Source organism: Arvicola amphibius, chromosome 5 (assembly GCF_903992535.2).
Source record: "Arvicola amphibius chromosome 5, mArvAmp1.2, whole genome shotgun sequence".
Classification (NCBI taxonomy): Eukaryota; Metazoa; Chordata; class Mammalia; order Rodentia; family Cricetidae; genus Arvicola; species Arvicola amphibius.
In genome coordinates this window covers 29,947,849-29,970,770 of record NC_052051.1, presented here as the reverse complement: position 1 = coordinate 29,970,770, position 22,922 = coordinate 29,947,849, and the positions used below count along the sequence as shown (strand labels likewise).

At 41.2% G+C, this 22,922-nt stretch overlaps 1 protein-coding gene across 3 annotated transcripts in view; it reads left to right on the top strand.

The window, feature by feature from the left end:
- Positions 1–22,922, top strand: part of Kiz (kizuna centrosomal protein) — a 105,208-nt gene that overhangs the window by 9,528 nt on the left and 72,758 nt on the right. Inside the window, exons 4-6 of one of the 3 annotated variants that reach the window (XM_038330305.1) lie at positions 4,216–4,296; positions 19,249–19,894; positions 20,846–21,149. In XM_038330305.1, the coding sequence (XP_038186233.1) occupies positions 4,216–4,296; positions 19,249–19,894; positions 20,846–21,149 (1,031 nt within the window). Of the gene's footprint in view, positions 1–4,215; positions 4,297–8,473; positions 8,571–19,248; positions 19,895–20,845; positions 21,150–22,922 lie in introns of those variants that run through there. The other 2 variants (XM_038330307.1, XM_038330306.1) reach the window with 2 other exon arrangements.

The following is a 22,922-nucleotide window of genomic DNA, read 5'->3' as shown; positions in this document are numbered from 1 at the left end:
CAAGGTTCAGAGCAGTTGCCATTATCCACATTGTAAACGACTCAGAGATTTCACATAGAAAGTAAAGCAGTGGGCAATTCAGGAATAAAGGAAATAATGGAAAATTTTCGCGTTTTTATATCATATGACCTTATCCAACGATTTCTTCTTATAATCAATGTTGGAGAAAGGAATTGGAATCATCCTTTGTAAATAATTTTATATTAGAGTATTAGTTATATATAACATATGTTTTAGAAACTTGTATAATGAGCTAGGAAAGAGTATCAGTATAGAGGATCTTTTTTTTTCCAGAAAAGAACAAACTTTATAAGAATATGGAAAGTTTTATTTATAACATGCTTCAAAAATCACATAGATTATGTTGCTTTAAATTTTGGAATAAGAATTCCTTGTTTGAAACAATTGTGTTGATGGAATAAAAGAATAGGCCCTGTAGCTGCAGTTGGAAGGACATGAGGTACATGTAGCGCCGGGACTTAGCAGTCACACCGAATCCACAGCTGCTTGCTGAGCACATGTCCGCAGAACCCAGCACTAATGCAAGAAACCCAGTTTATGACCATTAGTTTAGCTGTAAGCAGAGGTTTGTCCTAGGAGATGTTGATTTTTTATGCCAGTGTCTAGTGTTGGCCTTAGTTATGATGGAGTCGTCTGTTCCCTCTTAATGCTTTTCCACTTTGATGCCAGATCTTTACCTCCTTGCTGAGGACTTTGGGTAAATTACTTAAAGATGTTCAGAGCGCATCACCTATGTCTCCAAATTTTGCAGACTTTGTCCTGGATAGAGCATAGTTAATACACATGAACTTAAAATTCATAGAATTCCAGGAAGGAGAACGAGTTGAAACAATTTTTGAGAGATGGGGGTTTTTCTCAAGTTACATTTGGTCAGTTTCTCCTCCTTTGTAGAGATGAGCCTGCCCCACCTTTTTGTATATATAATGATAAATCCTTTAGAATACCTTGAAAGCTGAAAAAGAATGAACCAATCTCATGGCTCAGCTTATGATTTTCTGCAGGGGCTCTTGAAGCAGTGTGGGCTGAGAATGGATGGGTAGGGGTGCACATGGGGCTGGAGAATTAGTCATGTACTCCTATAGACAGAGAAACCTCCCTGGGGTTTGAGAAGCCCTAGACACAGGTACTCAGGTACTGGAACTTTGGAGCCCAGAAAAGGGTCCTTAAGACATGAATAGAGTATTTATTTACTAATACTTGTGCAGCCTCCCACACTGTACCAGGCATGGCACCAGCATGTCAGAATTCAGGAAGGGTCATCACCAGGGCAAGCCTCACCCATTTATGAGGTGGTAGCCCGGGTATCTTAGGTCAGAGCCCAGGTGCTGGTCTGTACTTGCTCACTACCCCCACCTCAGTCCTATGATGCACCCCTCATAATTACATACACATAGTCTCTCTCCCTGTCTCCCTTCCTCTACCTCTTCCATCCCTGTATCTTTCCACTGTTTCTCTACTTCTTTATCTGCTGGACGTATGCACCCTTCTTTCATGATCACATATACCCACAGTCCTCTAACCTGATGAACAAACAGCGTTTCCTTGATGCCCCACATTATCTCATACCTGCTTTGTCACTTTGCCCTGTTTTAAATCTGTGTCGTAATTACCTCTGTCCTTCCCTCATGATATTCTATTTATGTATTGGTTGTTCTTATTTCACTGTGGGTTCCTTGTCTTAGGATGTCAGTGCTCTGTGTCCTACCCAGACTGTGATTCCAATAAGTACTCAGTAAGCATTGAGACCTGATTGAAAGTCAGTTCTTCCATATTTGGGGTCTGGTTCTCTTAATGGATTGTAGCCACCTATGAGAGAACTAATATGGGGTTAGTTATATCTTATGTATACCTTGTTACTATAAGTGCTAGTTGAATAAATGCACGTTCTCTTGTGTCTTCTAGTGAGATTCTACTCTCTAGGAGGAAGCACGGGTATTGGAAAAAATAGGGGGAGAGAAAACCAAAGATTCACCTGAGAATCAAATTAAACAATTTGTCACTGTGCCCATCTTCAGTTATAACCTGTGGAAGTGGGGCTGCCGACCGTAAATACCTGTTTAGCTTAAGCTGTTTCCCTAGTCTGTAACTGAGAATCAGCTGTGCAATTCCAGAAACCAGGGAGGGAAAGAAAGTAGTAGGGAAGAAGGGTGGTGGGGACGTTGTCAGGCAAATGACAGTGTGGGGAGGGAAAAGGGAAGGAAAGTGAGAATGCAGTAGGAGGGAAAATGTGTTGTAAGTGCGGGGGAACCCAGAGACCTGAAATGTCTGTAGGTCTGCTTGTCTCCTCTTCCCATGGCCCAGCATTGTTAACGGTGCCTAGTAAGTAATTTAGCTGAAATCAATTGCTTTTGCGTATGAGGGAGCGAGTGGAGAGGTTCTCTTAAATTTAGGTGGACAGCATCACCAGTGCCATGAAGCAGAATTGTTGCTGACAGAAGGCGCTCTCACATGGGTTAACTCAGTGCTGCTAGTTTATAAAAACGGGTTTTCCAGGTTGGGGAAAATGACAAGAGGGTCATCCTGGGGATTCTGGATTAGGTGATGCTACCAGGACATGAGTTGCCCTGCCCCCCTAAATCAACAAATCTAACCACGAAAAGTTTGTGTGTCAGAAAGGAAAGGAAGACTGGAGGGGTATACACTAGAGAGAAAGGATCTGTTCCAAGCCCTGATGTTTTAAGGAAACAGAAAAAACTGAGCCTGATCAGAGAGAAGATTAGGGATGAGACAAGAGAATGGAGATTCAAACAAGGACATGTCCTCTGTCGGACTAGACTTTGTTTTTTCTTTTTTATTCCCTAATAACCAGACTGGTCCAAAACTCACTGATCATAACAAAAAAAAATTATAGTCATAACAGGAGCAGTTTTATGTGTTTTTATTTTATGTCTCTATTGTAATCTGACTCTCGTCTTTTTTTTTACTCTCGTCTTTTTAAAGGTACTTCTAGTATCTGACAAGTTTGCAGTTTGAAAGTGTTTGGGCTTAGGAATCAAGTCTGTCAGAATTCAAACATGTAGACTCAGAGCTGAAGTGTTGGAACTGCGTTTTGATAGCTGCCTATTCCACTACCTTTGTTTACTTTATCATCTTATTGTATCATTTGCACTGGTCTTATATAAACTTTAGCTACATAGTTCCTTGATCATTATTGCCCTCTGTCATGTTAATAGCACCTGTTAGAAGAAAAATCATTATTAAAAAGATGGGCATGTATAATGTCTTTAAAAATGTTAAAGCAGATGTTCAGTTTGGGTTATTGTCGCTTATGCATTTTTTTGTCTGTCAAAACAAATTTCAGACCTATTTTTTGTTCAGAATGGGAGCTAAGGAAACAGCCTTTAATTCATTATCTCGGAGGTATGTTTCTAATTGTTTGTATAACTGCTTAATTCAGAAACATCCTGATACTTATCTGTGATGGACTGCAGTCAGCGGCTTTTTAAGGCTTTGAGTAGGAATATACTGAATCAAAGTACTTTGATGCTGTGCATTTTAGAGGAATACATTTTGGAACTGAATCATTTCCTTTTTCATATAGTTTCATATATATAGTTATAGTGAGGTGACAATGCAGGCCTCTTGATGCTGTTACTGATGCCCGAGCAAACTTGATTTTGATGGTACTGGTGACTGCCTACAGAATACTCTTATTCTTAGAGAATAAAACTGATTCAAGTTGATGCCCTAGTAAAGAATGTACTGAATTTTGTGACTCTGAGGATCCTAGTGATATAAGATAAAATATGTAATAATACAACAAACCCATAGGACTTCTCTTTTTTCTTTCTTTCTTTTTTCCTTTCTTTCTTCCTTTCTTTCTTCCTTTCTTCCTGGCTTTGAAAATAGACTTCTAACATGTAATTTTAAGAATCAAGTAACTGGGTTTTCATGATAGTTTAAAGAAAATATGCTATTGCTATATATTGAGGATTAAGGTTTTCCATAAAAAGGTAGAAAACTAAAAATCCACTAAGCCTTGTTTTACTTTAAAATTATGTAGCATTTTATAGAGTTCAACTTTTGATACATTATTTGTGAAATTGCCTGTTTTCTAAGATAAGCTGAATTTCTCAGCAGTGTCAGCTTCTTTCTGCTCCATTGTTCCTTTTTTGTTGCAAAGATGACTATAGTTGGCTTTTACTTGTAATAGTGATAGTATCTCCCATAAAATCAAACTTTGTTTATGTTTAGACTGAATATGAGGCCGAGATGAAGAAGATGCACCTCCTGTTGAAAGACAGCCTGGGGACGGAAGGTGAAGCCAGAGAAAAGGTAGCACAGTAAGGCGATGGACTTTATGGTTTTTAGACATAAAATTTAGACAATTTTTAGAGTGCCCATATGTTGAGAGTTTTAAATAAAATTACCTTATTATAAGGAGTTTTTGATGGAACCATGATTATCTAAAGAATTTTGCTTCTATGATACTGTTTTAATGTCTAATTTAATTAAATTTGCCAAAAGGTAGTCACTTGGACTTAAGATTTTATAGAAAACTGAAGGTGTTGCAAAAGGTAAAACTGTATTTTTATCATTAGTGTTTTGTAGCTGCTTTTTATTGGATTGAGAAATGTTTTAAATGAAAATAAACTAAGTATGGCGCTTTGATTCTTTCCTTTGTATGTATAATTTTTACATTTGAACCTTTTCACAGACAAAGTGGAAAGAAAAGATTGCATATCTAAGCAACAGACAAAAAGACTGGCAAGGAATACTTAAATAAATTCTGCTATGTATCTGCCGTAATACAGGCTTCTAATCCTTCTGCCTATCTCCATATAAATGATTCTGCTCAAGACCATAGATGTTTTCTTCACTAAAAGCAGTAAAGCTCTTTTAGATGAAATGTCTAAAAACATCTTGTAATAACTTGGAGCATGCTGGCAAGAGTAGTCACTTGTGACTATGTGTGAAACCCCCTCAGCCAGTCGATATTGTAATAAGCAAAAATGGTAGCATCACTCCATTATTCAGAGAAGCCACCAGCGTGCTTGTTCCTTAGGCTGCAGTATTCATTAAGAAAAGCTTACTGGGCTGAAAGCTGGAAACAGATGATAACGGGATATGATTTTCATATTTAATGCTTTCCTTGGAAGAGTATGTGTGCTACAGATTGATAGAAGAATCAACTGCTACTTTACTAAAAGACTTTCAGGTTTGCCCTATAGCTACCGATGGAATCATTCAGCCAAGAAATTAACTTTTTCTCCTTTTACCTGCTTTATATATCTGCTAAGCAGGCTGCCTGGCTGCCAGTAAATGTTATTATGCAGTTAACTGTTTGGTATTTAAGACTCTTATCAGAAAAGAAACAGAGGCCACACTATTTTGTTTTTATGGTAGGAGGAAGGTTTTAGTTTTCCTTTCTTCCTTGCAGTAGCAGGCATTAATCTGAGTTTACAGAAGTTTTAGTTTTCTTTTTCCATAGATTAAAAAGTTAAAAAGCTAGAATTTAGAGTATTCTTTAAACAGTAAGATACAAAACACCAAGCCCCAGCAACCTTGACCTATATAAAAGGCCTTTAATGATAAGTGATTTATACAGCATGAGATGTGGGGTAAATGTGGTGTGATGTGATAGACTTCCAGACCAGACCGACATTTCTGTTGGATGTTTGGCCGGGAAATAATTGACATACTTTGAATCTACAAATCGGTTCGTTCTTTTTCTGCTGTTCTTGATAGACATATTCCAGTTTGTTCTTTCTTTGCTATTCCTGATAGACACATTCTTAGTATGGCTGTATCAATGACACTTAAGTAAAATGGAGAGTTTTAACTCCCTGTCTGCACTATTGACTCCTTACCTTGCCTATAGTTATGGAGTCTCCATTTGATAATTAGAACAGGGCATTTTCTTTGTATTGAAAGCTGTCCTCAAAAGCTTTGACTGTTGACTGTAATAAAAATCAATTAGGCAACATTCTGAGGAACTTGTATCTTGCCTTTTCTAATTTTCTCTTGATGTCTAATCAGTTAAAAGGTAAACACTGCAGCAAAATCATGGCTTAGTTAATCCTCATTAAATGCTAATTTCTGAACAATTCCTTATCTTATGAATTATGTTGTACTTTGTATTGAAATCCAAGCTCCTCTTCTTTAGATAGTCATAGGAATTTCTCTCCATGCCCAGTTACTGGTGTCTGGAACTTTCTAGTGCATAGTACAGTCACTGAGTAACTGTTCTGTTGAGAAGCCACAGTAGGCCTCTCCAAGAATGTCTTAATTCTTGCTCTCGAGAAACAGTGTTCTTTCTGAGGCACAAGGTAGTGTGTAATGAGTTAATAATAAGTGCCAGTTAGTTACGGGGATGAACTTGAGCTGCAGGAGAAAGATGAGGCTGCTTCCTCTGTGGTGCCTAACACAGGCCTTAGTAGAGGAAATGGTGCTTGGCAGGCACTAAAGGATGAGTAGGACGATGGATGGTCTTTGGCAAAGTGTGGACACTGTTGGCAGTCATAGCACTACCAGTAAAGGAGTAGGAGCAGGGAAGCCCAGAAGGTCATTGCACAGTGAGGCTGAAATCTAAAGAGATTGTGGGACACACCATAAAATGAATTTGGACAGATGTATCGTGAGATTCAGTTACCCATAACTAAGGCTCTGTGCTCAAGAACTGAGCTTTCCTTAGAATAATGTGTGCTTGTGTTCATATCTGTGCTTATTGGGACAAAGGAAGACACAGACTGATTTTATCACAGGAGTGAAGCTGGCCCAGGGTGAACCTGGAGAAATCATAATCAGGGTAGCCATTGCAGAAGAAATCATTGATGGAGGAGAGAGGCTAGATCAAAGCAATAAGGCTAGATCATAAAAAGATGGTTTTAGGAATGTAGCAGATTGTTAGAGTTCTTCATGTTTCAGTAATGGGAACATCTGTTCCAGTTGGCTTGATTGTACAGTAGAAAGAGTTTAAATGGAGAAAGCCTGCACAGGCAGACACCAGAGTCACTGTGAGTCTGCTGGTCAGGAAAAAAGCTTTGAAACAGCTTTAACCATTGACTTGAGGAAGGTCAGCAGAGGTGACCTACTTGCTACTTGGAGCAGCCCCACTGTAGGTGAGGCAGCATCCCAGTGTTAGATGGTGAGGATGTTTTTTCCTTGCTCAAGGTGTGGTGGGGAGGGGGGTGGCGACAGCTGTTCTCAGCCTCTGAGCAGTATCCATAAAACCAGGACAGCCTCTGCAGGGCCAGGGTCATCACCAAGAGGTTAAGGAACAGACCCCTCATAGGAGGGAAACGGAATCCTAAAGCTCAAGTGCCCCTATTGAAAGAGCAAATGACTTGGGAATCCTTTGGAAACAAATCTCAAGCCAAGGATTTGTTGCAGGTACTTACTTAAGAGGTAGTCCCAGAAGCACAGTCAAGGAGGGAGGAAAGTGACAGAGACGGAAAGCAGCCAGTGAGTGTGTGACTGAATGGGTTATGGCTGTGAACACCTGGCACTCAGCCCACTGGGCACTCTCAGAAGACTAGACAAAATGTATCCCAGAAGTGTCCTACCATAGGGGAAAGGAAGGAAGGTATTTGTCCTCCAGCTTAGCCTCTGAACTGTGTGTCTGTCCCCACTTCTGACTGCTCTGTGGCCATCAACAGAGGGTCACAGATGAAGAAGAGCAGGTGTGGTTGGAGAATGCGAGGTGCACGTCAGGATAATGAGGGCCCAGGAAGTTGGTCCTGTCTTCTTCCATCTGCCACGGGAAATAAGCAGAGAAGGTTGCTGTCAACAGATATGAAGAAAGGCCAGTTTCTCACCTTACCAGTTTGTGGTGCTGCCCTCACCAGTAGCTTCCTCGAGTCACTGCTCAAATGGAAACAGAATCTTCCCAGAATGAGGCTCTGAGCAGTTGCCTTTGTGGGTATGGTGACCTTCCCTTCTCACATCTATGTGAGACATTCTCACATATATAGTGACATCAATTCTACTCTGAGTCATGAAAGGTAAAAGATTCTATTTACAGCTCGGTGTCTTCATGAATAGGTTTTTCAGTGCCGAGGACTGAGTAAAAGCCCCTTACAGATGTAAGCTCTGTACCACTGTGCCACATCCCCAGATCCTGCAGCTTGTTAATGTGCATGCAGGTAATTCAGAAAACAATTAGAAGCTAAGCTGGGTTATAGTAGTTCCTCGAGAGGATTAAGTTATTTAAGCAAGTTCAAAGCCTTCTGCAGAGTAGATGCACAGACCCATTTTTCAGGACTGTGTAGGAAATGTTCTTCTCTCTCAGCTCTCAGACCAAAAGGGTGCTAATATCCTGCTCAGAGCAGAGGAGTACTGCAGTAACAGTCCAGATGGAGCCTGCACGGTTGGCATCCTGCTTCCTTTTAGGTGTGCCTTTTATATATCTAATGGGAAACCAGTCTAATAGTAACTAACATTGGCTTTGGTCTTGCTATATTTCTGCTCTCATTCTAGGGGTCTGTGTGGGTGTGTATGTGTGTGAGTCCACAACAGCCTTACAAAACCCAGCGTGTTTAATGTCTACTTTGCGAATTAAGAAAGAAGTGCTCAAAGAAGTTCTCTGTTTTTCCCCGGGCCCCACAATGGTGAGCGCTAGAGCCTGGATCCAGATCCTAACAGACAGACTCATCATCCAGAGTCTTAAAAAGCAAACAAATAAAGCAAAAACCATAGTTTTGCTTTTAAACTTTATTTTGGTCAAGAGTCTTAATATGTCTATCAACCTACTTTTAGGTAACTGTATAAAATAATTTGCTTAAGAAAATGGTGGGAAAGGGCAAGTTGTGAAGGAACCTTTTTCCCGTAGTCCAAACACCTTTGATAGGAGCTTTGTGCTAGACAGTTCTCTTCCTTTGTTCGCCGTCTGTGGTGGGATGATGGGAAAGCATGTTATGGTGCAGAGGCTCTTACAAGTGGGAAACTCATGCACATAGATACAGGGCCATGGCTGTGGAGCGAGGGGAAGGTGAAACAGCGAACGGGGAGGACAGGAGAAGTGGAAGCAAAGACAGGTACATTTTATAGGAAATGGTTTCATTCCCCCATGACATGGCACAGGGGGAGTGCCAGAGGAAAACATACATTGCTGCTTTCTTTTTCTTTGTCATTTTAGGGTCCTCTGAAAATCTCAAACCTGTTAATATTCAGTAAAATAATACATCACTAGCAAAGCCATTCTTCATGTAACTGAATGCTTGCTCTGACAGCTCCTTTTCCTTTCTCCTTCAGCTTTCTGCTTCTCGTTCCCCTGGCTGTAGGGGAAAAAAATCACTTAGAAAAATTAAAATGTTCCTATCAGTTTTCAAAATATGAATGCAGCATTGTTTAAAGTAGAATAAGGACCAAGACTTATCTACTTTGAAACTGTAGTTCCTAAGTCCGTCAGTTCTAAACTTGTTGATATCTGTAGAACAGGTTCCTTTTCTGTAGGAATAGCTGTCAGTGAGACTTGTGATCACCAGTCAGTATGTTCGGCCGTGTTTATTTGCTTCGCTCTTACTCTCCTCAGTTCCCTGAAATTTAAGAAGTGGAAGGTGGATGGTGCAGGAAAAGGAAGAACAAAGCGGAAACCTGAGAGGATGGGTTTACTGCCAGGTCATAACTACACACCAGTAGAAGGGCACAGACAAGATAGTCTTTATGTCAGATTCTTAAATACTGAACACATGTGCCTTCTTTTGACAGTATGGCTGCCTTTTAGAAGCCTTTGAATTCCTTGTTCTGGTGCAGTACCAACAATAATGAAGAACTGGGAGTTCTCCCTGACTTAGAAACTGCTCTGAGAAGACTCAGAACTTACAGGTTTTCCTATTTTGAAGATTTTTAAAAGAAAAGAAATATGTGTCTTAGAATCTAGTGATAGCAAAGCTGCCAAGCAAAGTCCTGACTTTGTATGTATAGGTTGCTTCCAACTTTTCTTGGTTATAAATAATCTATACATGAACTTGTGTGAAATATGATTAATAAAAACTCAGAGAGAGAAATTGGGGTTCAACTTGAAGATCCAAAAAGTGAAGCCGCCAGCCACTGGCTCTTAGCTCCACCTCAGTTCAAAAATGACAGTCCTGCCTCCAGGAATCTCAGAACGAGACTGTACCTGAGAGCTATCTCCTCCTGTTTTATAATCCTCTTTAGTTCTGGGATTAAAGGCGTGTACCACTACCGCCTGGCAAACGTGTGTCTACTGGGATTAAGGGTGTGTGTTATTGCTGCCTGGTCTAGACGGCTGGCCAACATTTACTTTTCTGATCCTCAGGCAAGTTTTATTTATTAAAATACAAGTGAAATGCTACTACACTTGTGTGGTGTTCTTTTTTTCTGTTGGGTTTATTTTCTAATTACTTTGTTTACTAGAAGAAAATTAGACATCAATCAACCTCTCTCTCTCTCTCTTTCTCTCTCTCTTCTTTCTCTCATTCTTCTTACTCCTTACAAAGTAGAAATACTCTTTTGGAATTATACTACCATATATGAATAATATGAGTGCAATCTTAAGGAAACATCAGTCAAATACATTGAGAGACAACATGTGCAGACAGATAACCTGTGTTCTTAAAAACTGCCACGGTCAAGAATGACAAACAACGCCTGACCATCTGCTGCAGATTAGTGGAGACTCAGGAAACACAAACCTAAATTGAATCTTAAACCTAGAACAAAGGTAACTATCTATAAAGGACATTACTTGGGCAATTGACAAAAACTCTGAACTACAGAATAGAGAACAAAATTATATCCTCATTAAATTTCCTGATTATAGTAATGAAGCCAAAGAGTGTAGTGCCCCGAGCTTAGGAAACATATAGAACTAGTCTACATATATAAGTAAGTGTATTGCAGGCACATGTATAGAACAGGGAAGAATGGCAAAGAAATGCAAACAGTTGATCCATCTTGCTAAAGAGTGTTAAGCTGCTTTTTTCTATGATTCTTGCAAGTTTTCTGTAAGTTTGAAATTATATCAGTCTAAGACACAGGTGCATACATGCACTTCCACACATCACTTCAGATAAACCAGGACAACTAGCCAGTGAAGACACCAAACTGAAGACTTGGGAACTCCTTGAGTCTTGGTGGATCCTCTAGAGTTGCCTGTATGGGGTTTTAGTGAGTGATGTCCCACTTCATTTTTTTGTGTAGTTAGGGCCATCTGATCATAATTCCTGACTAGCGACAGGCTCCTAAAACCCAATGTCCTCATTCATAAGTATATTGCTCAACTTTTCAGAGAACTCAGAATTCAGTAGTCTGGGAACTCTGGTCACACCTGGCAGAATCAGAGAGCACTGAACTACTTCCTGTCATAAGCTGTTGCTTCTCTTTGCCAGAAGCAAACCTCTGTTAACAGGGCATTGCGTCCACTTCCTGTGGGGTCTGAAGCCTGACTAAGATCCCATTATGTGGTTTTCCCTTGTTTGTATGATGAGCATCTTAACTGGTTCCTGGTGTTTGCTTCTCTGAGTGTTGTTCAGTGGGGATCTTTTGCTTTCTTTTAGTCAATCAGAGAGATCTGAGAACTACTGGGGAGTAACTCAGATACACTTCATTTGGTCTTTGCCCTATGACTTTTCCACCTGAGATCTACACCTGGCCCTTTGCTTTGTGTCTTTGGTTTTTGCTTAGAACAAAAAATAGAGAGATCATGAGAATTGCCCTGTCCTCTGTTTGCTGGGTTAGTAGCCAGGCTGGTAACTCCCTAAACTGGTCTTGAAAGTGAAAAAACCAAAGGCCTCTGAGACGTCGGTTTTGCATCAGTAATTTGCCTCAGATCTCTATTAAATAGCCATGTGAGGTTTCCAGCTGAGGCCTTGGTACAGTCAGCTAGAGCATGCCATAGTAGTAGCCTGTTCCTTGGAACCATCTATTTGAATAATTGTTTGTTTGTTTGTTTGGAATAAGGAAAGTATTTGCTGAACTAGAGGAATAGTAACAGGTAATTTTTACTTACCAGTGATATTGTCTCTGAAGTAAAAACTGAAGGACTGAAATTCAAATGGTCATGGAGGAAGGCTTCTCTCTTCCTCTAGACAGCTTGTCTGTCCCACTGTGTCTTCATATTCTTCCACGTCCTCAATAGGCACAAGAATACTTTTTCTAATCTTAAATTAGACATATAACTTATTTTTTAGTAAGACTTTTTGTTTACCGCCCAAACTTTTTATCTGAAGTGGCTGCACCTTTTTTTTTTTTTTTTTTTGGTTTTTCGAGACAGGGTTTCCCTGTAGTTTCTAGAGCCTGTGTGGCTGCACCTTTTTATATTTCAGTGATGAGTCTATTGTCTTCACATCCTTAGCCACAGTTGTTACTTCTCCTCCTTTCTTCTTCTTCCTCTCCCTCCTCCCCTTTCTCCCTCACCCCCTTCTCCTTCTTCTTCCAGGGTCTCTCTGTTTAGCCTTGACTGTCCTGGAACTCACTCTGTTGATCAGGCTGGCCTTGAACTCACAGAGATCCACCTCTACCTCCTGAGTGCAGGGATTAAAGGCACGCTGTAGATGGAGACTATACTTTTGTTTCCCGGCTGCCCAAACCTGAATAATCACACAGAAACTATATTACAACACTATTTGATCAGTGGCTCAGGCATATTTCTAGCTAACTCTGACATCTTAAATTAACCCATTTCTATTAGTCTGTGTATTGCCACATGGCCATGGCATTACTTCATTTTCTACATGTTTTGTTTCCTCTGCAGCTGGCTGGCATGTGCTTCACTCTGCCTATTTTTTCTGTATATCTCTATTCAGATTTCCCACCTGGCTTTACTCTGCTAAGCCATTGGCCTAAACAGCTTTATTCATCAACCAATAAAAGCAGCACATATACAGAAGGACATCCCACATCAGCATGCGCCAGCACCACCCAGCTTCTCTTCTAATTTTTTAATGAAATATTAGTAACATATTACCTACCTACTCACATTTCTATTTTAATGAATTGAGTTCTTGCTCTTTTTTCTTAATGAGTCGATTTAAAAGATTTTTTAAAAATTTTTGATCATAGTTTGGTCTGTTGCTTCTCTTTTGTGTCTCTAAATATTATCTTTGCTGTAATTTATTGTTTTTTGCTGCTGTCAGCTTTGGATTTAATTTTCTTTTGAAGCTAATGAGTATAGTTTATAGAAGCTAATTTGTTTAGTTTATCCTACATTACTTTGTTGAACTCTATTATGTAAGTTCATGTTTTTTTTTTTTTTCCTTTCTTTTTCTTTTCTGTTTCACACACTTTATTTAACAAGAGGTAATAGGCATTCCTCCTTGGACCCAAAGTGGCTGCTGTTGCATTCCCGTGAGACTCATTCCCAGCTCCAAATGCCTACACCAGGAGAGGCAGTTTCATGTCCATAGGGGTCATGGGCATCATCAGGAGTATCCAGTGCTGAATTGGCCTTTGAACAATTTGTACATGAGCCATCTGGCTCTGTGTCTCTGCTGTCCTCTGAATCTGCATGCTGTTTTTACTGCTGCACTTGGAGGCCCTGAAGGGAGGGCTAAGCAGTCTGAGGTGGGGTTGGTGGGGTCACTTGGCCTTACCCTGGGACCCAGGGCTGGTAGTTTGAGCCCTAGGCCAGTAGGATAGCATGTTGTTGGGAGGAGTGGACTGAGGTTGAGAGGTGGGATGGGGCTGGGTGTCTGCGGGTTTGCTGGCTGTTGGCCAGTGAGGGTGGTTCGAGTGACAGGAGTTGGGAACAGCAGACCCTGCTGTTGGGCCTGTGGCTGTTGGAGTTTTTGCTTGATGCTGAGGGAGAATAGCACAGGCATTCCTTCTCTTGGCAGTGCTCGGCATGGTACCAGTAGAATGTGAAAAGCTGTCTGCAGATGAGGCATCAGTCATTGCTTTCCTGTTTGCAGCCTTTGTTGGGCTGTATGGTCCTCTTCATCTTCTGGCAGGCAGGCAGGGAACAGTTGGCATTGCAGCACTGGCAGGCATGCACCAGTGACTGTGTGCAGCGTTCGATGGTCAGGAGGTGAGAATCAGCTGGGCCCTGTGTGACTGCTGCTTGCTGGTTGTTGCTTTCATCATCCAAGTCAAGGCCTAGTCTCTCCGTTTTGTGGGAGGTGATACACAGGTCATACTCCTCAGTGCCCTGTGATTTCTCCTTGATGCCAAATTTATTTTCCTCAACTGCCACCAAGTGCAGGAAAGTATCACAGCTCAGATGGAAAGGGATTTTGGCGGTTGCCAGCCAAGGAATGGATGGAAAAGCCAAAGTGTTACAGCCCTGCTCCTCTCCTCAGCTCCTCTGTCTTCCTCCAGCTCCTCTCCTCTGGTGAAAGAAAGTCTTCACCCAACCCTCATTCAAGAGATTTATTGGGAGGGAAGAATCCAGAAGAGTGTCTGCCTCTGCCTGGCTGGTAGAAGATCAGCCAAGTTCATGTTTTCATCTAATTTGGGAGGTTTTTTCTGTTATTTCTCCAGAACTCCTATTGTTAGAAAGCATTGTGTGCAGCTGTGCTGCTTGAGCACCTTCAGCATGGTGGGTTTGCCTGCCTCAGCTAAGCCAAGTCTTTTGCCGAGTATGCAAGAAGACTCAGTTTCAGAGGGAAATGGCATAGGTTTGCTAACATGCAACAAAGAAAATTCAAGAAGAACTTACTCCTACAGAGATGGCTCAGTCAGAATACTTGGCTTTGCAAACATCAGGGCATGAGTTCAGCTCTCTGGCATCTAATGTAAAAAAAGCCTTCACAGTGATACACATGCGTAATCTCAACACTAATGAAGCAAAGACAATGAAGCTTCCTGGGGTTTGCTGGCCAGACAGCTCCAGGTTCAGACAGACCTTGTCTCAAAAAATAAGAAAAAGCAGAGAAAGACAGCTGATATTGACCTCTGGCCTCCATGCATGCATACATGCACAAGCATGTACATATATACACATTAGCCCCTCCCCATTTCTGGAGCAATCTTTGGGGCCACCTACCTCCAGCATGTTTTTGAAAGCCAAATCCATGCTTGCTTCTCCCGGTTTGGCACTATTCTAAGATTCAGACTGTCCAGAAGTGAAAGGATTTGGAAGTAGGTGCAGCCATGCCTTTGTGGAGTTTGAGAACGAGGATGTTGCCAAGACGGCTGTGGGAATAATGAATGCTACCATTTTGGTGAAAGTCTTCAGTTGTGTTTTTCATGCCAACAGAAAAAGGACAGGTAAAGCTTTTTGAAGAGTAGAATGCTCCATTTCCTTAGCCGTCATACCCAGCAGTGAAATGGGACAACAGGAATTGGAAATGTGGGTAAAAGATAGAAGAGTGATTTAAAAGGAAACAAAAGTTACTGCGGAAGAGATTAACTGAAGAAAGAATTCATTATAGTTTTCCCCATCTGCTTTACCTTATATGAAGGAGGAGGTTTTAGGCTTACAGAAGAGAGAAAAGAGCTTCATGGGGCACTCCTAACATTCCAGAGAAGCCTGGGGCCAGCCAGGGCCCCACTTCAGTTTATATAGCATTTTTTGGAAGGGCAGAAAATCAGAAGTGGTTGAAATGAATGATGATAAAGATAATGGGATTGTTTTGTTTTTAAACAGCCTGTGTCCATTGTAAAAGAAAAACATCCAAGATGCTCCAACACCTATCCACTCAGGGAAACAAAGACAAAGATAAGGCAGTCAGTGATTTTAAGTGCATATGTATAGCATGTATTTGGAAAACAAAAAACAAAACAAACAAAAAAAAAACTGCAATGACCCCATCATGAGGGCGGGCTAATTTTTTTAACAGTAAAAGGCAAGCATTGACAAGACTTTCAGAGGAAAATGTACTGTTTGTTCCTTTGAGTAAGGAGAGTGGTGACTGATTTTGGCCGCTGTGCCCTCTCTGAGGCTTAGAGGTGTGTTCTCGTGCAGTGGTGGGGCTGGCTCTGTCCTTACCCTGGGATCTTCTAGTTCCCTTTAGAGCTTATTCCAGGTGCACGGAAGGATCACCATTAACTGTAGTTTGCATCACCAACGAACAAAGACCCCCAGACCCCTTTGACCTTCTGCAGTGGTTGTGCACACTTAACCCCAAAGGCTATTTGAGATTTCCACATCTGATGGCTGAAGCTTCAAGTTATATATATGGGAGTGAGAAGACAGTTCAGGTATTAGTTCAGGTTTGTTTTTGTAGTCAAGTACTAATATAGATTCAGAAATGGTCTGTTTTCAACAAAAGCATCACTTTGATTTTTGGTGGGCTAGCCTGATTTGTGGTAATTACCATTTTCCATTAATTAGTATCATTGATGTGGATTTGTGTCCCAGATTCAAATCATGACTGAAAAATAAACCTTTTTGACAGAGTTTCTATACAAGTTAAGCTTAGGAACTGTAGAGAATAATACCCTTTGACTTATTTTTAATAAGTACCCTTGAAATTTCCTTATTCCAGTTATAAAGATTACCTCCCCCATAGCCTTTTTCTGTCCCTTTCCTTTCATCTGGGACTTGAATGCATATGCTATAGTAAAAGGTACTCTGAGCTAATAGTTTTCTTTATTCTTTTTTTCTCTCAGATTGTGCCGTCCCAATGTATCTATCTCAGCATTGCTAATTCATTCTTCTGTCTGTTTCTGCTGCTGAGCCCTTTGTTCTAATAATTGTTGTTTTCAACTGAAGAATTCCCACTTGGGCCTTTTTAACCATTTGTATCTCTTGCGCTATGGTTTAAACCTAGGTTTTACTCCAGTTGGCATGTGAGCTACACCTCTAGTCCTGCAGAATCTCACTGTGTAGCCTGGCTGGTCTGGAATTATCTGTGAGGACCAGATGGTCCTCGAACTCATGGGCGTCTGCCTGTTTCTACCAGAGTACTGGGATTAAAGGCATGCCCCACCACATCAAACTAGACCTGTACTTTTTGTTAATTCTTTTGCGATAGTATCTCATGTATCTCAGGCTGACTTTGAATTCTCTGTGTAGCAGGACTGGCCTTGAATACTTACTCTCCTGCCTCTACCTCCGAACTTCTGAGATTATAGGTGTGTTTGGCTTCAGTCCTGTAATTTATATATCTTTATAATATTCTGTATTTGGACATTATTCTTGTATTTAAAATCTCCCCCTTCCTCCCTTTCCTCCCTCCGTCTTCCCCTCCCTCCCTCTCTCCCTCCCTCCTTCCCTGCCTCTCCCACTTTTGAGATCTCTCTGTAAATGCACCTACTGGCTTCGAAGTCATTCATCTGGGTGCCTGAAGAGTCAGCCTCTGAGTGTTGGATTACTCTAGTTCTTTGGACAAGATTTTTTTTAACTGTTTAACTTATTTAGCTAATTATACTTTATTTAATAGCTTTAGTCAGTTTAATACCTGGACTTGCTCAGAGATTGTTTTTACTGGTTGTATATGCTCACTGTCTATATGAGATAAAGTTTATTACTTCTTTTCATTTTTAAGTAATTAAATGTGGCCATTTTGAGAACTCTACCCTCAGAATTTGTCTTAATTTCTATTTGTTTAGCCATTTTGTGATTTAGTTATGTGGAATGTGTATTATTTTTCATGTGTGGTCTCTGAGATTTCTATTAAATTTACTTAATAACCATCAGCTTTCATTAATGCCTGGGACTAGGAGTCTCACTGTCTTTGCTAATAGGTTCTAAGTACACCTTGGCCTTCACTTCTTGCTTGGAGCCTCAAAGTGAGCTTCAGGTGAGAGCTCAGGCATTTACGTCCTGTTACTTGAGCATTCCCACAGCCCAGGGCATGCAGGTGGTCATCCAGATTCCCAGGAGTATACTAGAACCTTCCAGAGTCTGCCACCCCACAGGCAGCTCTTTGACCAGCTTTCTCTTTAAAATGTATGTAGCCTTTTGTTTGTTCCAAGTGCTGTCTACTCCCTTAGGCAGCTTCCACATTGAACAACTGCTTCTGATTATTTTCAGCAAACTCGGCTTGGGAACAAGGCTATTTGTCAGCTCAAAGCTAGTTCAAGTCAAAATAGTCTTTTGTGTGGAGTCCCCCAAGGAGATACCAGATAGTCCAATGATTACTGTTGTCTAGAAATGGGGCCCTTGAAAGAATTCTGTTCCCCCTCCCCCCCATTCCTCTTCTAGTGTCTGGGTTTCCCTGTGACTATAGGTTGTCAACTTGGCCAGCACCTGGCAGCTCAGAAGCTTACTGTTCTTTTCAAGATTTTACGGGTTCTCTTAAGTAAATGCTCCCCAGATTCCTAGAAGGCTGATTAACTCCCAGAGAGCTTTACTGGGTTGTCAGCTCTGTTGCAGGGCAGAGACTGCTTAGTACTCTATCCCATTGCCTTTCTCTGGTGTCCTTGATTTGTTGACTTAGAATTGGGGGTGGTTGTGGTTTTTGTTTGTTATTCCAGGATTAGAAGAGACAGTGTTTGAAGAGAAATGTGGCCTGGATTCTGTTGTCTCTGACATTTCTTGTCCTGCAGTTTGGATGTTGGTATTTCCTTCTGCAGAGGAAGGGTGTAGATACATTTTGCATTTCCCCATTCATAGTGTAAGGCTCTGGGAAGTGAGCACTCTTGACTGTGGCCGTTCTCTGGTTCTCTGGGAAGAAAAGCACTTCGCTTCTAGAAGGCTTTATGCTTGTTACTTTAAGTTCTGCTTGGCACCAGCACCCTGTGCAAGCCGGTTCTCTGCTCAACTTTGCTTCTGGCTTCTCTCCTTTTCTCCACCCTTCAAAGAACAGGCTCAGACTTCCTATGAACATGCTAGTAAATTTAAATCACTTAAAAGTTCCTTAAAGACGTTCAGGAAGCTTTGATGTTAATTTGATTACAGATTATGACTATCCTGTGCTTTAATGCCATTATGAAGGTCACCATTGGAAGTTTTTGTTTTATATAAAGCACTAGAAATAGAGTTGAATCCGTTCATTGTTCATTGTCTGCCCTATGTCTTCCCTTGGTTTTTTTCCCTTTGGTGTTTGGTCAGGTTCCTTTATAGCAGTGCTAAATTAAGCTCTGTGTAGAGGGCTTTTATAACTCAGCACTTTCCAGGGAATGTCACTGGGGGTAAAAGACACATAACCTAAAATTTACTAATTTCGTTTTATTTGAGCCATGTACTTCACCTGGATTAAATGCATGCATTTCATTTTTCAGAAATGCGTTCCGTAGTTTTTTGGCAATAGTTACTTTGTACAGTGACATTGTTATTACAATAATAATCTGGACTGTAGTAGAGTTTGCCAACTCATTAAGTGGGAAGACATGTTTTATTGGTGGAAGGTGTTGAATTCCATAGTTATGCTTCTTTTACGTCCTTTTCTTTCTGCTTAATTGTTCATATGCAATGTGTTTAACTGACACCTCTTTTTGCAGGGTGCAGTGCAGGCAGGAATTAACTCAGGGACAGCCATGTCAAGAGGATTGTATCAACCAGCAACAGTCTTTATGGGCCGCCAGATGTCAGCCATCTCAAGCATGGACGATTTCAGTACAGAGCAGAAATCTAAGCAACCCACAAAGAACTTTTCAATTCCTGACCCACATTCACACCAACAGACAACCCAGAGCAGCTGTGTGACAGACAGCTGTGTAGTACAAACTAATAGTGACACACAGCGCTTAAATAAGTCTGACAAAATAGATGGAACGACATCTCTTCAGATTGGTGAGAAAACGCCAGTCACAAGCTGTGTATTGTCTGAGGAAGAACAAACTCATTGCTTGGAGACAGGGAGCAGCACACGTCCCAGCAAGGGTAATTTATCTGAAGGCAAGAAGTCTGCTGAGCTCCATGCCTCAGTACAGGAAAGATTAAGTCCAGAGAACAGAACCACTGATTTAAAGTGTGACAGTTCCAGCAGATCAGAGGGATCAAATGGAGAAATACTGACACAAGAACATATTGAAGTCGGGGAAGAAAGAGCTAGCCCGCTGGGCCCCACGCTATCAGTTTCAGAACACCGTGCATCTGCAAATAAGTGGGCTGAAGAGAAGCATTCTGCTTGGGATGGTTTTTCAGGTGAGATGAGAGACTGTTTGTTTACTGAGTTTTCTTAGTGCCTACCTTTTCTGGTTATGATCTATAATTTTATCTCTTTGTCTAAAAACAAAGAAATGACTTTGTCAATGAGTTCCATTCTAATGATTTCTTAAATATGTTCAAGGAAATGGTTCAAAATATGAATTTTTAAAGTCATATGCTTAAAATATTTTTGAGGGTTGAGGATGTTCAGTTTAGTGGTAGATATGTACTTACAATATAGGAGGCCCTGAGTTTGTTTGAGCCTTAGCACCACTAAGTTTATACATTTTTTTTAAAAAAGAAACACATTCTTGAAAGATTTCAATACTATAATTGTTAATTGCTGCTATATTTTAATGCATTTGTATGTGTGCATATGAGCATATTTATCTTGTGGAGTATACACATGTGTGCGCATACGGAGGGAGGCCAAAGGACAAGCCTGGCTGTCAACTTTAGAAAGGCTACCTACTTCCTTTGAAGGCTGCTCATTGGCCTAGATTTCACCAATTTGTCTAGACTGACCAGCCAGTGAACCACAAGAGTGCCCTGTCTCTGCCTCCCCAGCATTGGGATTATGAGCACTCCGCTCCAGCCTGCATCTGTATGTGCATCCTGGGCGAACTCATGGCTTCATGCCTCTGAGGCAAGCACTTCATTGAGCTGTCTCCCAGACCTGTGCTTCTACATGCTTGTTGCTTTTGTTTTTGTCTTTGTTTTATTTTTTGAAACAATTTCACTGTGTAGTCCTAATAGGCCTAGAATTCTCTGTCTAGATCAAGTGGACCCTGGACTCATAGAGATCCTCTTGCCTTTGATGAGATTACAGACATATATCACCACACCAGCAGGCTTCTGTACTTTTTTTTAAGGAATAAAATTCTGTTCTGTGTTATTTTCATTCTCAGAACTTTGTAACAAGCAATGCATTCGTTTTCCCTCTTGCAGATGATCTTGCTCATGGGGACCCAAAGTCACAAAAGGCCTTTCTGAAACTGCAGGAAGAGCAGGAGGGGGGAAGTTCATGCAGCAGCAGCGACCTCACGGTTTCTATAAGTGAAGACGATCTGATTTTGGACACTCTGGAGTCACTGCTAAATCCAGGAGCCAAGCTGGAGGGTGAAGATAGAAGGCAGGCCTCACGATCAGTCTACACCGATCAGCAAAGAGATCCGCTCTTCACTGGTTACCTTTTGCAGACTGAAAGCCCTCCTGACTCAAAAGGGGAGTCCTCCCCAGACTCCCCAAGACAGTAAGCCATTCTTTTTCACGTTTTTTTCAGTTCATGGTGTTTAGAGTCTATTCCACCTGGAAAACGTTAGTGAGCACCCAGCAATGATTGTGTAAGCTGCCTTGTCTTATAAGTAGGCTTTTAGTAAACTCTCACTTGCTTTCTTCTTCCTTCCTTTCCGTTTTATAAATTTTAAGGTAGTTTTTGAAAGTCTGAGTGTCATTGAACTGTGGTGATTGGCAGTTTATAATTTTTTCCAGGCAATCCCTGGTAAATTTACAAGTCACTCAATGCAACCCTTACCCTTATTTTTTTCAGCCCCCTACCATTTTTTTTTTTAAAAAAATGGTTTTAATATTTTTCTCCCATGGAAGAGAGAAATATCTAAACTTACTAGGAGTTCAGCTTCGGGAACTCAGAACTTTGTATCTAATGAGCACACACTTAGTCCTTGCGTTGCTCTCCATGGTGTCGCTTGTTTCCCTCACGCCAGTAAATGAGCTAATACTTCTTGCACTGCTAAGCTGGACTTCCTTTTCTGGGTGTAAATTTGAGAACATTGGAACCCCTGTGTTCAGTAGAGCATGGTACATTTTGAGCACTTACTAATGTCCACCTCGTAAAAGTTAAGGTATGTGTTTTTACAATTGATTGGGAAATTTGGGCCAAATAGAAGTTTTTCTAGGCCCCTTGAATAGAAAACTTACGAGGGAGCCAGATGGTGGTGGCGCATGCTTTTAATACCAGCACTCAGGAAGCAGAAGCAAACAGATCTCTGTGAGTTCAAGTCCAGCCTGGTCTACAAAGAGAGTTCCAGGACAGGCTCCAAAGCTACACAGAGAAGTCCTGTCTTGAAAAACCATTAAAAAGGAAAGAAAGAGAGAAAGAAAACTTACTAGGCCATGAAAGCAAATCCTTTGATTAAACAAACCAACCAATTAAATCATGCTGGTAACATCATATCCTTTTAGGAGAAGAAGCTTAAGTAAATAGTTTAAGGTAGGCCTTATCTTTTATAAATGATTAAACTAAGACCAGGAGCACAATAGTGTTCAATAGTGGGCAGTGGGCAGTGGGCAGTTACACACCTAACTTCTGACCCCCACCCAAACCCTTCAATTGCACCAAAACGCTGACAGCCTTTCATTCCAGCAGTGAGGGGCAGTGACTGTCCAAGTGGGTGCTCTGCACGTGTGTACAGGTGCAGAGCACATGCCTGCACACGAGTGGCTGGTGGCTGTTGTAGAAACTGGATGCCTCTGAGGGAAGCCCAGGGGGTTCTGCTGTCAATGCTTCACTCACCCAACAGCTGCAGGTGTCCATCTCCAGAAGTGCGTCAGAAACTTTATGACTAGAGATGGAATGTGTCTGCTTTGTGCTTATAGGTGTGCTGGCTACTTTTATCAATTTGACACAAGCTAGAGTCATCAGAGGAAGGGTTCTCAGCTCAGGAAATGCCTCAGTGAGACCCAGCTGGAAGGCATTTTTTTTCATTTAGTGATCCATGGGGGAGGGTCCATCCCCTGGTGGGTGGTGCAATCCCTGGGATAATGGCTCTGGGTTCTATAAGAAGGTAGGTTGAGCAATCCAGTAAATAGCTCTCCTCCATGGCCTCTGCATCAGCTCCTGCCTCTGGGTTCCTGTCCTGTTTGAGTTCCTGTCCTGACTTCCTTCAATGATGAACAGCAATGCTGAAATATAAGCCAAATAAGACCTTTCCTTCCCAACTAGCTCTTTGGTCATGGTGTTTGGTCTAAGCAATAGAAACCCAGCTAAGATAGCAGGCTTATTTTT